This window comes from Ovis aries, chromosome 9 (genome assembly GCF_016772045.2).
Source record: "Ovis aries strain OAR_USU_Benz2616 breed Rambouillet chromosome 9, ARS-UI_Ramb_v3.0, whole genome shotgun sequence".
Classification (NCBI taxonomy): domain Eukaryota; kingdom Metazoa; phylum Chordata; class Mammalia; order Artiodactyla; family Bovidae; genus Ovis; species Ovis aries.
Genome location: NC_056062.1, coordinates 82,966,812 through 82,983,085, shown reverse-complemented (window position 1 = coordinate 82,983,085; position 16,274 = coordinate 82,966,812). Strand labels below are relative to the sequence as shown.

Below are 16,274 nucleotides of genomic sequence, written 5' to 3'. Positions count from 1 at the left end.
CCCACCTCCCACAAATATGCCATAACTATATCACAGGCTTCTTAAAGGCGAGACCGCCTTCTCCCATTGGGTTTCCTCCACCGCACCTTGCCCAAGTAGGCACTCCATGGATTTTGCTGAGTGAATTCATAATCGTCTGCTTCATTCCATTCATTGAGTAGTTCATGTATTGAGCAAAAAGACAGGTTGCTTAAAATCCAACTTTTCTCCAATGCTCCTACTTCCCAAAATGGAATTTTTTTAAATAGCCCAATTTATTTTCCCACCTCAAATCCAATCATTTTAATAGTTTTCTTTCATTTAAAATATCTAATGGCAGCAAACCCAGCTCCTTCCACATATAACCCGCCCACAGTTTCATTTTCTTCCTATCCCTAATGCCACCTTCTTTGGCTTTTCGGGACAGTCGTATTTTCCTTTCTCGAGGACTCGGAGGACCAGGACAATGTCTTAGTCATCACTGTACCCCTGGCATCCGAGGGTGCGCGGACGCCCAGCAATGTCTGGAGGAGCTGAGGGTGAGTGAAGGCAAGATGCTGTGCAGGAGCAGCAGCTGTGGGAGCTGCCTTGGGGCGAAGACTTTTGCAGGTTGCTCGCTGCTCTCATCGCAACCTTGTGAAGCAGGTGTTATCCCTACATCACAGATGGGCAAACTGAGGCTGAAGAGGCTGAGCAAGTTCCTACTGGTCACAGAGCCACAGTGATGAAACCAGTTTGAAACCCAGATCAGTTTGACTGAACCAAATCACCTCTCAGACTGGACAGCAGCCTGCACTGTGTGCCTGGCTCAAGCTGGGGGAGCCCTGGGGCGACAGTCCTCAACGGGCCCTGAAGCTTAGATGCTTGGGAGCTGTTGGCTGTTTATCTAAGGAGATCTGAAATAAGTGAGGAGGCAGGTTGAATTGGGAGAAGAGAGTATAAGGAGTGTGTGTGTGTGTGTGTGTGTGTGTGTGTGGTGTGCGTGTCAGGTACGTATGTGGTATGTGTACTGTGCATGCTGTGTGCGTGTGCTACGTGGAGGGGTGCGTGTATGTGGTTTGTGTTATGTGTGGGGGGTGTGGAGGGGAGGTGTGGCATGCTATGTGTGGTGTGTGTGGTGTATGGGGCAGGGGGAAGGGCTGGCCGATGGAGATGAAAAGAGCTGTGTGTATAGATTCTAGAAGATGCAAATACGTCACAGCTGGACACCAGTCCTAACCCAGATACTTCATAGCTGAACAAACTGAGAAAGTCACTTACCCCCGGCCTTGTTTGCTGTAAAATGGCCTGTCAACCTCATGGAGCCACTGGGAGAAACTATTCAAGAAGAAATGGTATTAAAACCTTCAATGTATGTAAAGCTCTGTACCACAGAGAGCAGAGAGGTGAAAAGGAAAAGATTGAAGTGGTTCTTGATTTTAAGGAGTTTCCATTTCATTTGGGGGAGACTGACACATAAAACAATATTATAAGGTAATTAGCCTCCAACTAAAATTAATTAAGTAATTTTAAAAAAACTAATTGATGCAAAATGGAAGATGCGTGTCAATGCAAACCGCCATCTCTTGAGCTCTTTAGAGCGGCTAGCTGAATGACATCCACCTCACAACCTTATAAGGCAGGTATTTTTAGCAGCCCCGTTTTGCAGATGAGAAACTGATAGTTAAGAAGCTTGGATCTCTACTCCAGGCGCACATGTTAAATGGCACAGCCAGGATTCCACCTCAGCCTGCGTAACCTGAGTCTTTACTCTCATCACTTCCCTGTACTGTTTCCTTACACGATTCAAAGATGCCAAGTTCTGAGATGGGAACTTCTGCTCCCAACTTGGAAAACGGAGGAGAAAGGGCAACAGAACAGAAAAGAAGCCCCTTGTGAAACTGTGTCACTCGGGGCAATATGCAAGGTCCCATGATTGTCACTGTGAGTGTGTGTGTGACCACAAACTCAGAAGGAGAGGGAGTTGAGAGTGAAAGAGGGTACACATGTGGGCCAGGGGTGTGAAGAGGGAGTCCCTCTCCTGTAGCAGAAGGGCTACACAGTGCCACTGGAAAGCAACTATGTATTAATGTCCAGCTGTAATAAAGTCAACAGGGAGAATTTGGTTAAAGCCTTGCCTGGCTAGATCTCAGGCTGAAAATCACCAGCTTCCTTTTTTACCTCCCTAATCCTTTATAATTTCCTCTAATGCTTTACTCAAGCTTAGGACCATGAGCCTTTGGGGAGCAAAGTGAGGCCCATCTGTTGAGTTAGGAATTTGCCAGACCAAAGTAAAAATCAATCTCACTTTTATTGTAACTTAGCATTTATGTGACTCCAAATACTTCCTAACTGTATCAGCTGAAAATCACTTTGCATTATTGTGAATCACGTCCCAAAGGACAGATGTCAGGAATACTCTTTAAAACAGATAATTACTAGGCTATTGCCAATGAAAAGAAGAAATAAAACGATAGGTAGGTTTCTTTATAATTTGCTTGCTCTGGAAGCTATACCAAAATGATCACAATCATCTTTCCTGGAGAGGAAAAATATTTAGGAATGCCTTTTTTTTCCCAAAGATTTTATTTATTTTATTATAAGACATATAGGTAAAAACTTGAATATTCTGAAAAAGATAGAAAATGGTAATAAAATGGGTGTTTTTCTTAATAAGAAACAGGTTCATAAATATGCTTTATCAAATGTTACAATGGTTGTTATTTTGCAAAATAATAATAAATAGAGCAGAGCTGTGGCATACAAGGGTCAACCCAAAATGCTGGAAGTATTTATATTTTGTGTTTTACAAAAATGCAGAGCTTCGATTATATTTTAAAATCTGGCATTTCGCACTCTATGTTCTCAGTAATTTAGATGTTAAAAATATTTTTATGATGTCCCCATGATTTTAAAAACAATGCAACAGAAAATGTGGTTTGGCTAAATAGAATCTGATTAAAATAATTTCCCCCTAAATAAAAAAATATAAGACACAATAGTAAATACACAATTTTTGAACCCATTAGTGGTACATGTATCCATTCCCAATTCTACAGATTTCTGGATCACCAACTATGGGCACTGAACAAAAATGGTTTGCTAAGCTTTCGTTTCCAGCAAGTCCATCATCTCTCACAGCTTCACGGAGCAATGACAGTGATGACCTTGATGAACCCAGTTATGCAGTTCTAGCTCCACAAATAAAAGCTACAAAGACAGAGGTTCTCCTTCCTTTGCAAAACTCCTTTGACAGCTTTCCTATATTTGCCTAGGACCGACTGAGTGGCCTCAAATAACATATCAGAACACCAGGCAAAATTTTAACAAGGAAAAGTTCTTGTCCAGGCATTCTTCCTTAGGCTTCGATTCTCCATCTGCGAAAGGAGAGAAGAAACACGTGGACCCCGACCACGCCCTCTAATGAGTCTTGGGTGTTCAGACAGCAAAGGTCAGGCTTTTCCTGTAAGTGAATACTGACTCCTCACGAAGCCCTTTCATTTCCCATGCGTACGGTTGCCCAGCAGGCTAGCACATTAGTTCCCAGCTACAATAGGGGAAGCCACATCTAACGATACTTAAGAATCCAATCTAATATAGATTATGGGTCCCAGCGGCCTTCAGTGATGTCCTCTGCGGGACAGCGGGTGACTCTGGGTGCCTAGAGCACCGAGAGGTCGTGGCAGGATTTGGACTTGAGCTTGAAGGCCATGTTCTTGTTGTTTTTGGCCACGATCTTGCCCCAGAAGCGCCTGGCTTTCCTGGGGATGCTCTCCCGCCGCTTCTGGTAGGCCAGCCGTCGCTCGTTCTTCTCCTTGCTGTCCCGCCGGAGGCGGACCTGCCGCACGATCCCTTCAAACAGCTCCTTGACGTTGTGCTGGACGGCCGCAGAGGTCTCGATGAACTTGCAGTCGAACACCACAGCACACGCTCTCCCTTCTGGTGGGGAAAGCAAGAGGGCGAGAGGAGAGTCAGGGGAGCTGCAGATTTGACCCGCCACGCACACAGCCAAGCTGGATGCGGCCTAACTTTAAACAGTGCCCCGGGGAACTCGAAGTCAGCGATGCACGTGATGGATACCGGAGGCCACGGGGACAAGTGGCCTCCCTGAAACAGAAGCAAAGAGCCTCACAGGAAGATTCCTGGAAGCAGCAAAGACGGGCTTTAGATCGGGCCCACCAAATTCACGGTGTGAGGGTCCCATGTCACCAGTGCCATAGTATTAATTATAATAGTCCCAGCCATCGTCGAAATTGACTCCCCTCGGGAAATGGGTTAAATACTTGACAAATATTTTTTAATGTTCACAGCAATCTTTAAAAGTACACTATCCCTTTCAGATAGCTGATGAGACTGGAAGGGAGAGAAGGTGGTACTTTAAAAACTTGAGGGCGTTCACACAGCCTGTAAGTAGCAGCTGTGAATCCGGGTCTGCTTCCCTCTCAAGTTCATCTTCTTTACTCCTTCTCCTGATTCAGTTTCCTGAATCGAAAATTAAGAATCCTACTAGTTGGTTTCCTCTCTTAAAAAAATGTTTTTTTAAGTTTTGATGAGATATTTTGAAAAAATTTTGATGATTTCACACATGCACAGTACAATTACAGCAACTCTACAAACAAGTTTTTCTGAAACAGTCTCAATTTCGAATGTTCTACTGTGTTCAATGACCAGGTGTCCACATTTTGGTTTGGGGGAAACTGACTACTATAGACAGCCATTTCCCAAGAGTAAGGCATTCCCAAGCTGGTTGGGTCTTTTCAGTCTTTTTCAAGGTTCTTTACTGCTGGGTGGAGGCTGGCAATGCAGCATTTTATTTTTTTTTTTTACCATTGTACAAATCTGTATTAGGCCAATAAAATTTTAAGGTCCCCAAAGGCACTTGGGTGCCAGCTCAACAAAGAGAAGTATCCCTGAATTATGACAAAGGGTACCTGACACCAGCAGACTGATGCCTTGACTGGAATTCAGGAAACAAAGAGTGAGGGCTGGGAGGGTGTTTCTAGGGTCAACAGGAACCAGAGGCAGCCAGAGTGGAATTCTCAATCTCGGTAAGACTCTTTCTCACAATGCCCCTTAATCAAAGTGCCCAACCTTCCTGTCTAAAGATGTTACTTTCACTTCCCAGAAGGCTTGAGATCTCCCTGGAGAATAGAAGGGCCAAAACGCTGGGGATGGCCAGTTTCCCCTGAGCCGCACCTCTTCCCTAAAGGAATCCCAGAGAAAGCCTTGGGGATGGAGAGACTGGAATCCCGCAGGTAGAGCAGATGATCTGCTGGGAACATGGACCTCTTAGAGAGGATGCGTGAAACTCCACGTGGCATTTTAGTAAGTCCCTGGTTTCAGCTTCAGGAAAGAGCAACCGTTGGAAGCAAAATGCAAGGGACTCAGAGACATTTCTACGGTACTGGCATCGCTCCTCTTACCTGATACAGACACTTCCCGGCACCGCACCAGGTCACTTTTGTTGCCAACCAGGATTATCGGGATGTCCTCGGTCTGCCGGGCCCTGCGGAGCTGAATCCTCAGCTCAGACGCCTTCTCGAAGCTGGCTCGGTCCGTGATGGAGTAGACGATCAGGTAGGCATCCCCGACCTGCATGCAGTGGTCCTGCAGCCACTCACTCTCCCCCTGATAAAGGAGAAGGTCTTCCATGAGCTCAGATCTGCCTGGTTAAATGAGGTCTCCATTTGAAAGAGGGATCGTGTGTATCTCAGAGTCCCTCTGCTGATATGGGGAAGGAAGAAAATTCATTCCAACTCCCCTCAAAGGCATCAGTCTTCCATGATGTCTGTGACTGTAAAGACTGCTAGCTCAGAGAGGATGGACGCCAAAAGCTTTGACTTTCCGATTCCTCCTACAGCTTGAGTTGATAAATTATACGACGGATCTGCCAAACAATATTTCCAATTTTATTTCAACTACCTAAAAAGAGCCTTTCCTGGCGTCCGTAAAATTCTTTTTGCCTCTCCTAAGTGATGAAATTAAGAATCCTTTCATTAGCATAGGAGAGTTCTCAATAAACAGAAGGTCTAGCATATAAGCTCAGAAACCCCAAACCTTTCACCAAAAAAGAAGCAAAATGTGAAAGCCATTGAGAATGTCAACTGCATATAATATGGTTTTATGTAGTTTAAAATTATCACCCATACTTACTGGGACTTTCCCTAAAACAAATACACTTTGTATTTCTGAGTAGACCTAAGGGCAGATCACTGCCACTTGCTTGTTATTCTAAGCTCATTTATGAACAATGTGCTCCTTACAACAGTTCTGGTCTTCAGAAGTAAATGCTTTTTAATCAAGAAAATGAGTCCACCTTATCTGGAACATCAAGAAGGACAATTTCACCCTTGCACCAAACAGCCTGTTGGAAGGCAGGCCCCAGAGGAGTTTACAGAGAGTCACAGGCCCTGCATACCTTGTTCTCCCACATGTCCAGGAGGATAATTGTTGCAATTTCCCCATCAACCATCAGTGTTCGTTCATATGTATCTTCTGGAAAAGAAAGAACAGTGATGTTGGAGTCAGACAAATAGGCAACACTTTTCTCTAAGAGGGTGATGCAGCAAATTATGCCAGAAAATAAACTTACTAACTATGCAATTAATTATGTAAGTATACAGAGTAAACTGTGTAAATATTCACAAAGATAAACTCTTTTTTAATCACCTTCAACAACATTCCACACGTATTCCTCCAGTATTTACTAAGCAGATCTCCTGCATCTTCCGAATATGTGTCATTAAACACTTGAAACGCATCCATTCATTTTCATCATTCCTAGACGTTTTATACAGGAAAACCCTTTAGGAGAATAAACTCACTTGAGTACTTTTGATTCTGATTCCATGGATGCTGCCTGAGAAACACTGACTGCCCAGTGGAACTGCAAACCTAGCTCACAACCCTCACAGGGGTGATGACTGAACATTCACTGGCAATTTCAGGAGCTTTCAGCTCACAGAGCTCTTTTGAGATATGCAAGAAAAAAAATCTTGAGACTACCCTTGTTTTGATGACATTTTCTGCATTTAGAAAATACAGGTCCCTGGAATAAACGGGCTTGCTTTTCCATCTTAAGTAGAACAGAGGCGCAGCCTCCAGCTCTACTTAGTAATGGAAACTTCCCTCCTGGCACTTGAGCCCAGATTGAGTGTAGGTGAAGGGTGAGTGCAGTCCAAAGGGCAGAGCAGCTCCAGGCCAGAAAAATCAGTGTGTGTGTAGGTGGGAGGGGATTAACTGAGTTCAGTGGGATTTTTGCAGGAGAAATTCCCATCAATTCCACGCAGCTGAGCCCATACTCCCTCTAATTGCACAATGCAGTTTCCTGTTTTGAATTTTAACATTAGAAAATTATGATCTTTGTAACGATTTTTTGTCTTTTTGTTTTTTGGTCATTTTTCGTTGGCTGTTCTTTTTGCTAGGAACTAGTTCTATCAGAAGGAGAAGAGGGCATCAGAGGATGAGATGGCATCACCAATGCAATGGACATGAACTTGGGCAAACTTTGAGAGATGGCGAGGGACAGGGAGGTCTGGCTACAGTCCACAGGGTCGCAAAGAGTCGGACACAGCTGGGCGAATGAATGACAACAACAACAGTTCTCTCCAATATTCGAAGGCTTGTTCTCTCACCTCCTTCTGAGGGATGTGTTTCCTGACCATCTTCTTAAAATTCCATCATCCTTCTCCTCCCAATATTCCTTACTCCCTTCCCTGTTTTTCCTTCACTGTGCCGATTGCTATCTAACAAGAATGCATTTAATGTACTCATTTTATTATTTTTGGTCCCTCTCACCTTCCAGAATGTTAACGCAGAGATTTCCCTCTGTGCTGCTCACTGCCCTCTCCCGCAGCACCCAGGACACTTCCTGGGTAGATGGCGGGTGCTTAGTAAATACTCATCAAATGAATGAACGGATGCTAAATATAGCACTGAAACCGTGAGCACAAGCAAAGCTGATCTCACATCTGGGTGCCCGCCCTTATTAACTGGCTCTGAACTGCTCTCTTAATTTCTCTGAGCCTCAGTCTCTTCATCTGTGAAATGGAATTGATTACAGTATTCATCCCTTAGGGCTACCTGACAATTACATTTATCAAGCCTGGGCACAAAGGGGACATGCAGTAAGTGTTAGCTGTTATCATCACTTCCAGATCACGGAAGCTGGTTCTTGCCGTACTTGCTGTTGCCTATTACCGTAATCCTAGCTGAAGAGCCTTGCATTGTAGGAACCAGGACATTTCCTGCTTTATAATAGTGAGGGACTTAGAAGAAGCAGTGCTCCTGGTTTACATAACTGAAAAAGACACATTATCCCAGTGTTCATGTGCAACTGTAAAAGTACTGTTTATAAGAGCCAGGACATGAAAGCAGCCTGGATGTCCATCAACAGAAGAATGGATAAAGATGTGGCGCATAGATACAATGGGATACTACTCAGCCACAAAGAGGAGTGGAACTGGGCCGTTTGTAGTGATGTGGACGAACCTAGAGTCTGCCGCACAGAATAAAGTAAGTCAGAGAGAGAAAAACAAACACTGCACATCAACACATGTATGTGGAATCTAGAAAAATGGCACTGGCGGACCTATTTGCAGGGCAGGAATAGAGACGCAGACGTAGAGAACGGACCTGCAGATGCAGCGGGGGAAGGAGAACGTGGGACAAATCGAGGGAGTAGCACTGACGCGTATAAAGTAGCTAGTGGGAAGCCGCTGTACACAGCGCAGGGAGCCAGCCCAGCGCGCTGCCGCGATCCTCGGGGCCGGAATGCGGGGCGCAGAGGCGCAAGAGGAAGGAGACACGGGTGTGCCTGTAGCAGACTCACACCCTTATGCCGCAGAAACTAACACACTGTAAAGCAACTGCGCTCCGATTTAAAACAGCAAAGCCGTGCTCCTGCTCTGTTTCTTCATCTAGGGATTAGAATCGAGAGGGAAAGGAAGGAACCATGTCAAAGGAGAATAAAAATAACCAGGAACGACTCTGAATTTCTCAGCGTCCCCACCTTTTTTGGAGTCACTCTTCTAAACGATGGTAACTGTTTCCCACTGGGGATTTTTAAGTCTATTATTCCCACCGTGTTTGCCACCTTCAGTATGCATCAGGAATGGATCGGAGTGAATAGCATAACTTGCCTTAGTGGAGAATAGGGTCTCATGACTTCAACAGGCAAATTTATACAACCAAGTGCAAACCATCGGAGTTTGGGCAGCACAGATGGGGTAGGGGGTAGTGGTGGGTGCGTGGCTGCCTGCCCGTGACCACCTCAGAGTTTTTATCTTTTCTCTGAAAGACTTCCTTGCACGCAGAAAACTAAAAAAAAAAAAAAAAAAAAAAACATTTTCTCTGCTCATCACTCACTACGCAAAAGTAGGCACAAGGGATCTGCTTGAATCTCCAGTAGTTCAGACAGAAACATACTGCATTCCAGTAGCCAAGGGAAAAAGCAAACTCAAACTTTCTCTTGGTTTAAGAATTATCAGAAGTCTAGAGGAATAAGCGGACTGAAGAGTCCAGTTGCAGATTAAGGCCAAACTGCTTTGCTGTTCTGGAAGGTTCCTGACAGGATTGCTTTGACTTATCTCTGCTTGAAAGTCACTGTGTTGGAAACCCAGGAGCCTAAAACAATACATCTCGGCCCTGCTGTGTGCATGTGCCCTGCACCTGGGTTTATGTATCGCCTCTGGCTATGCGCCCCAAGGATTCTTCAAACACACAGTGTCCCGCTTGACAGCCTTCTGCCACCAGGAGAGGACCTGCTTGTAACCAAAGCTTGCGTTTCTCTTCCTCTCTTAGGCACTTACCTTTCAGCCTTTTTAAGTGCTAATCAGGTGAGAAAGAGCTGACATAAAACAATACGAAATTCCAGACGAGTCCTTTGAAATCTGCGCTGGGTTAAGGTGTGTGGAGAAAGGGTTGAGGCCTCTTGCTTGGAAGGCTTCTCAGAACCCTGCTCTGGAGAAGGCCTCCTTTTTCTGGTGCTCCCCAATGAAGGCTGGGGTGCAGGGGGTGGACTCACCCCCTGTAGAGCAGGAGAGACCCTCTTGAGGGGTGGAGGAGAGTTTCTAACACTGGGCAACTGTGGTCGGTCGCCGTTTTCCCTGAACTGCTGGCTCTTGATTTGTCTGTACTGCATTTGACCCCCAACCCTCTTTGCTCGGAGGACCACCCTGCTCAAGACTGGCTCCAGGGCTGTGTGTAAGCCTGAACAGGAGTTGTCTCCCCTGCCGGAGCCAGTCCTGGCAGCCTCTGGAAAGTTCTGAGGCTCCAGCATCCCTCTCCCCCAAGAACTCTCAACTGCTTTCAGCCTTCAGAGTCCAGAGGGTCCCACTTGGAAAGAAGCAGGCAGTGCTGAGAAGCACTGGCCTCCCCTCCAGTGGCTGCCGTCTCCTCTGCCCACCTCACAGGGCCCCAGGGAAGAGGCACCAGAGTGGATGAGGGACTTCAAGCAGTGAAAGGGCCGGCACGAAAGAGAACCCCACGGGAAGAAAACAGCAGATGCAGAATCAGCCCCAACTAATGTTCACTTGGTACTCACTCTGTGCCCGGCACTGTGCTATCTCCCCTAATCCTCTTAATAACAGTTGATGTAGGTAACGTCCCTATTTTACTAATGAGGAAGCATGAGGAGGGTAAGTATCTTGTCCAGGAGCACCCAGCATCAAAGTGAAAAGAAAGGGAAAGTGAAAGTGGCTCAGCAGTGTCTGACTCTTTGTAACCCCATGGACTGCATAGTCCATGGAATTCTCCAGAATACTGGAGTGGGTAGCCATTCCCTTCTCCAGGGGCTCTTCCCAACCCAGGGCTCGAACCCAGGTCTCCCACATTGCAGGCAGATTCTTCACCAGCTGAGCCACAATGGAAGCCCAAGAACACTGGAGTGGGTAGCCTATCCCTTCTCCAGGGGATCTTGCCCATCCAGGAATCAAACCAGGGTCTCCTGCATTGCAGGCAGATTCTTTACCAACTGAGCTATGAGGGAAGCCCAGCATCAAAACTGGGGTCCAGACCCACATACGAGGTTTCACGTCCAGTCTCTGCTGTACTTTCTGTGCACACGTGCAATGTCCTTCCACCTCCCTCTGCTGCTGCTGCTGCTAAATCCTAGTGGTCCTTAGGGTCCAGCTCAGAGACCAACACTTACATGAACCTTTTCCTGATTTTCACAGTCAGAAGTGGTATTTATTTTCTCTTCTGAATTCCCCCAGTACTGCCCTTATACCTCTTTGAAGATACTAATCGCGTCCTATCTTGATTTATAAGTCGGTGTATACCTGCTCTCTACTACAAATACTGTCAGCATCTTTAAGGAAGAAACCCCACGACTCGCAGTATGTCCTCACTGAGTCGCATCAAGCTTCATGGTATACGTTCAGTAACTGATGAATGGACGGATGGATGAATGAATGAATGGCATCAAATATGCACAGAGAGTCATAAGATTAGTGCAATATAATCTTAACAACATTCATCTTTATTTGGAGAAATAATGATGAGAGTATTGTGTACTTTTTATCTTACGGATAATGCTGAAAAAAAGAACAATGCAATGAAGTGCCATGGAAAACCCTCTCCTCTGGAAAGATAAAGCCAACCACCGATTCCAGCAGCCTCCCACAGGTAAGAGCTGTAATCCTAGACAGTATGAGTTACTCAGATAGGTCAGATTAGGTAGGATGAGTCACCCAAGAAGCTTCCTGTTGTCAAAGATTCTCTGGCTGAGGAGATCATGAAAGGATTCTCCCTACCAACAGTCCCCTCTCTCCATTAAACAAAGAAGCCTCCCAAATACAGAAGCCTGCCTTCCCAAGGTTCAGGGATGGGTCAGTCTTCTTCATACCCTATGCCTACAGGAATACCACCCTCTGGATAGGTACCACTAATGCTCTAATGGACAAACATTTTTGAGAGTCTGATATCCACTAATTATTTCAATTCCTCCCTCTCAAAGAAATGAACAAAAAGTCTTAGTTGGTCTCTTTTTCATATCAATCCCCAAAGTACTTAACTGTGACTTCTTTATTAATTTTTACACTGCTCTAAATTACAGCCCCTGGCCCTCAGATCCTTCCTAAGAGGGTATTATGGTGTACCTCATCCATCACTGAGTACCCCAGAGCATGGCATGGAGCCAGGCACGTGGGAGGTACCTTGCCCAAAGTGCTATAGTATGTAACAACATTTGGATGCTAAATCCAGGGACAGTCGAGTACAGTGAAAGAACACAGGAATTTAGGTTCAATCACAACTAGTTTTGAATCCGAGGCAAACCATGGACTAGCTTTTTCACCTGGGAAAGTCACTTGACTTCACAAGCTTCCATTTCTTCACCTGTAAAATAGGAACTTTAGAACCAAATGGGCTTAATTTTTATAAGTACTATTAAAATACCTGTGGGAAGTACTTAGCGCTATGTGCCTGGCACATAGCAGGTTCCCTATCAATGGTGGAAGGTGAACACCACCAAACTAATTTCTAAAATCCCGGGTTCTAATCCAAAATGCTCCAGAGGGTGATTCCAGGTAAGTCCCTAAGACTCAATGTGCAGACATGATGTGAGGACCAAAATAAACAGTCACAAATATAAGGCACCCAATAAAGTATCTGTCCCACTGCAAAGGCACATACTAGATGATAGCCTCCTGCCTGTCTCCTATAGGGACACACACCCATGGGTCTTTACCAAAAAAAGAGATACTGAGCCTGCTTCTCCCTTGAACTAGGATTTAGCTATCATCCCTGAGACGTCAGGAGTGAGGAGAAAAATCAATGTTCTATCAATGAGTCATCATTTAAAGCAGGTTCCGGAGCTGCCTCATGAAGCAATGAACTCCCAGACAAAGGAAGAATAGATGTTTAGTAGAAATGGGCTGACAGCAGTGAGGAAGGAGTAGGATTTCTGTGCATCAAGCAGAGGGCAGAACTGTGTCATCACTAAAGCATCTTCCTACTCCTGAAATCTGTGATTCAGCAGTGAGTTGCAACTGAGCGTTCAGACAGACCATGTCACTGGGACAAGCACACTTACTTCATTTCCACAACTGCAAACAGGGACATACAGTGACCCTGGCATTGTCTAAGATCCTGTGGCTGAAAGACACTGAATTTAAACCATCGACTACAGGAGCCTCATTTTACTTCCCAGAATACAGTGCTATGCTTTACTTGAGGAATATGTGATTTTTTTGAGACTGTATCATCTCAGATCAGTTTTGGAAACCAAGGCCTAAATAATAAATACCTTAAATGAGATTATCCATGGAAAATTGAAAAACCGTAAGTATACTTACAAACGTTAAGTATCATCATTGCTAACTTTCAATATCTTTTTTAAATATTGTGCTATTGAAAATAGAGATTTTAAACAATTTTATACCCTCTAAAGCCTCTAATACTGCAATGAACAAACTAATGAATTCATCTTAACAGTTTTCTAATTGGCTTGGTTTTAAGTATCACCATGGAAAAAGGCTGTCTCTACACTGAGTGCTTGAAAGGTCCAGGTCAGAACTGGCAAAAGCCAGAGGTGGGATCCTGACCCTCCGGCTCCACCCTCCGTAAACCGTCTCCCTGGTCCCTTTAGAGCTGGAATGTAAGAAATTCCTTCTCTGGCCCAGCTTCTATCTATAAGCATTTTCACTTTCTTGTCCCAGAGGCCTATGCCAGCACGTCTGTGGGGACTCGGCTCCCCAGGCAGAGCCAAGAAGGCATAATCGCACTTCCCAACTCTGCAGACAAATGACCCACCCACTCACTCTTCCTGCTGGACCACTGCTGTCCCGTAAAGCCCTCCGGAGCCGGGCCACCTACCTCCAAGCACTTCGCAGTCGCTGTCCATGCTGTCATGGACACCCGCAAAGATGTTGGCCAGAGTGGACTTGCCCACCCCCTGCTCCCCGATGAGAACCACCCGGTAGTAGGTGTTCCCGGACTCGGAGGAGATGACTGAGTCCGTGGAGTCGGAGGACCAGCTCCGGCGGCAGGGGTCCTCGGGGGCGGTGGGGGGACGGCTGCGCTGGCCGTACTGCGGGGGCTCCTTCTGGACCATGAGATGCCTGCCATCGGCAGGGATGCTCCAGCGCTGCTGCTGCGGCTGCACGCCCGCCGTGCCCTGGCGCATGGTGACATGGTTCAGAGTCATCGTCAGGTCCTGGAAGGCAAAGCAGCCAAGATGGTAGCATCAGGAAGCATGAGTTCAGGGAGCTCGAACACAGTCATCAGTGATATTTTAGTATGTGAGGTTACCAAGTAACCCTCACACAAGGAACACCAGTGAAGCAGTCCCCAAACCCAACAGGCTTTCAACTGAACACACACACACACACACACACACACACACACACACACACACACACACACAGCAGCTCCTCAGGGAGACTGTCATTTGCAAAGAGGAAAAGGTACCGTTAATATCGCCCACTGCCCTGGGGCTTCCTCCATCCTCAAGGAAGCCTGGGGATTCCCCACTCAGAGCGGGCACAGAGGCAGCCAGAAGGCACGAAGAGCCTCTAGAGAAGGCTTGAAAAGCAACAAGTTAATGCAGCTGGGGACCAGCTGGCCAGGTTAGCCGCTGATGTCTAAACATGGCACTTAAGTAGCAGCAGCACCCAGCAGGCTTTTATGCCTCAGTGGGGAACACGTGACAATGACATCATCCCCCCCGGCTGGATTGGACCAGGGCTGATTGGAACTTCCATGTTTAGTAAAGTTGCCCTGATGCCTGAATATGCTCTTATTTGAGGGGGAGAAGAATTTCTGCAATAGGTATATGCCTCACTTCTGCCCCCTGCCCACAGATATCACATTTAACCCATCCCTCTGCCTTGTCCTTCTGGCAGGGAGAGGACCTGCTCACGTTCAGAGCTGTCAAACTTGCAGAGACAGTGCTTCACTCTTTTTAAACTCTGTCCACTCCAAGAGTTCCTTTCCATCAGCTCGGATTTCCACCTTCCTGAAGCCAATCAGGTCCAAGACTCCCTCCAGAAAGACATTCAACAACGTGGCTACAGCTTGGCCTTTCTCAAGACTGCCTCCCCTTGCCCGGTGGTCTGGACTCCCAGACTCTCAGACAGAAAGCAGAAGCAATCTCATTTTCAGCAGCAAGATGCACCGGTGAGCGAGAGACCCTCCCCTTCCCGCACGCACTCCCCAGAACCCCAACACGTCGATGACCCTAGCCGCGACCCTCACCTCGATGACCCTGATGACCGATCGGTTTGTAGGTTTGTTTTTTTTTAATCTTACAAGCAGCGCCTCCGGTAGGCCGACTCTTCAAACAACCAGTGCCTGAAGTATCCCTGACGGCTGTCCTCCGACCACAGTCTGGAGGAGGAGATGACCCTCCAACTGAACTGCACGAAAGCAACCCGCCACCGCCGAATGGCATCCTTCGCCCCTTAAACTCTGCAACACCCCTCACCCCCCCGACCCCCGATCGAAAGACCACCGCGCCGGACAGCAGGTCCGGAAGGTTCTTTTCCCCACTTGGAAAGTTCTCCGCGGGCTGCGGACGCCCACCCCTTCCCCCAGTCCTGCCCCCCGCGCCTCTCCGGAGGACCCCGCTCCCCGCCGCGGGCTGCTCGCCTTACCGGGGGTGCGGCTGAGAGCGGACGCGCGCCGCGATGCGGGCGGCCGATCGCGGGGTGACTGCGCCGGGTGCGCCCGCGCCCGCGCCCCGCGGTTTATACGCGCGCGGCCCGGGCTCTGCCGTGACGTCAGCGCCCCCGCCCGGGGTTTGGGGGCCGGGCGGCTCTGCAGCAAGCCCCGAGGGGCAGCCCCTTCGCCAAATCGGTGACTCGCCGTCATGTGACCCCCGCCTCTCTCCCCTTTTAAAAAAAAATAACGACAGTTGAATCCCGGCTTCCTTTATTCTGGTTTGTTCTTTTGACCAGGCGGACGCTGGAAGGGGGCAGACAAAACACGAAGTGCCCCTTAATTGCACTTTCCAGCAAAACAGTTCGCGAGCTGTCCGGATGAAGGATGGAGGAAGAGGCAGGTTGGGATTGGAAACCCAGTTTCGCCAAAAGAAAAAACAAAAACAAAACAAAACAGGGGGCTACAGCCCCATGGAAGTGTTCGGGGCTTGTGTCAGCCGCATCTTCTGCAAGGAAAACGGCCTCTGCCCGCTCCTGTCGCCTTCCCGGTGAATGAGGGAAGGAGGGGATACCCACACTGCTTGTCTCCCTTCTCTGACCGGGACCCAGAGAAAAGGGGCCAGAGGAAGGTGGGGCAAGGGGGCAAGACCTTGAAAAGGTCTTGAAAAAATAGCTTAAGTAGGGATCCAAGCAGACTGTGCTCAATGTGGCTAGCCC

General features: G+C 47.2%; 1 protein-coding gene across 2 annotated transcripts; it reads right to left on the bottom strand.

Moving 5' to 3' along the window:
* Positions 1 to 2,250: 2,250 nt before the first annotated feature.
* Positions 2,251 to 15,620, bottom strand: GEM (GTP binding protein overexpressed in skeletal muscle). 2 transcript variants are annotated; one of them, XM_027973223.2, is made up of 5 exons: positions 14,368 to 15,620; positions 13,774 to 14,113; positions 6,377 to 6,453; positions 5,382 to 5,586; positions 2,251 to 3,897 (listed from the first exon to the last, which is right to left on the bottom strand). In XM_027973223.2, the coding sequence occupies exons 1-5, from the start codon at positions 14,401 to 14,403 to the stop codon at positions 3,620 to 3,622; spliced, it is 936 nt and encodes a 311-aa protein (XP_027829024.1). In that variant the 5' UTR covers positions 14,404 to 15,620; the 3' UTR covers positions 2,251 to 3,619. The 2 variants fall into 2 exon arrangements, with proteins under 2 accessions (XP_027829024.1, XP_027829025.1); XM_027973224.2 differs by having other exon boundaries at positions 15,552 to 15,620.
* Positions 15,621 to 16,274: the final 654 nt, after the last annotated feature.

Excerpts from the sequence above, each read along its gene's own strand:
- GEM (XM_027973223.2), bottom strand. The coding sequence starts at position 14,403 with ATGGAGGAAGCCCCAGGGCAGTGGGCGATATTAACG. Across the intron at positions 6,454-13,773 it reads CGACTGCGAAGTGCTTGGAG|AAGATACATATGAACGAACA; the intron begins GTAGGTGGCCCG and ends TTTCTTTTCCAG. Across the intron at positions 5,587-6,376 it reads TGGACATGTGGGAGAACAAG|GGGGAGAGTGAGTGGCTGCA; the intron begins GTATGCAGGGCC and ends CTCCTTTATCAG.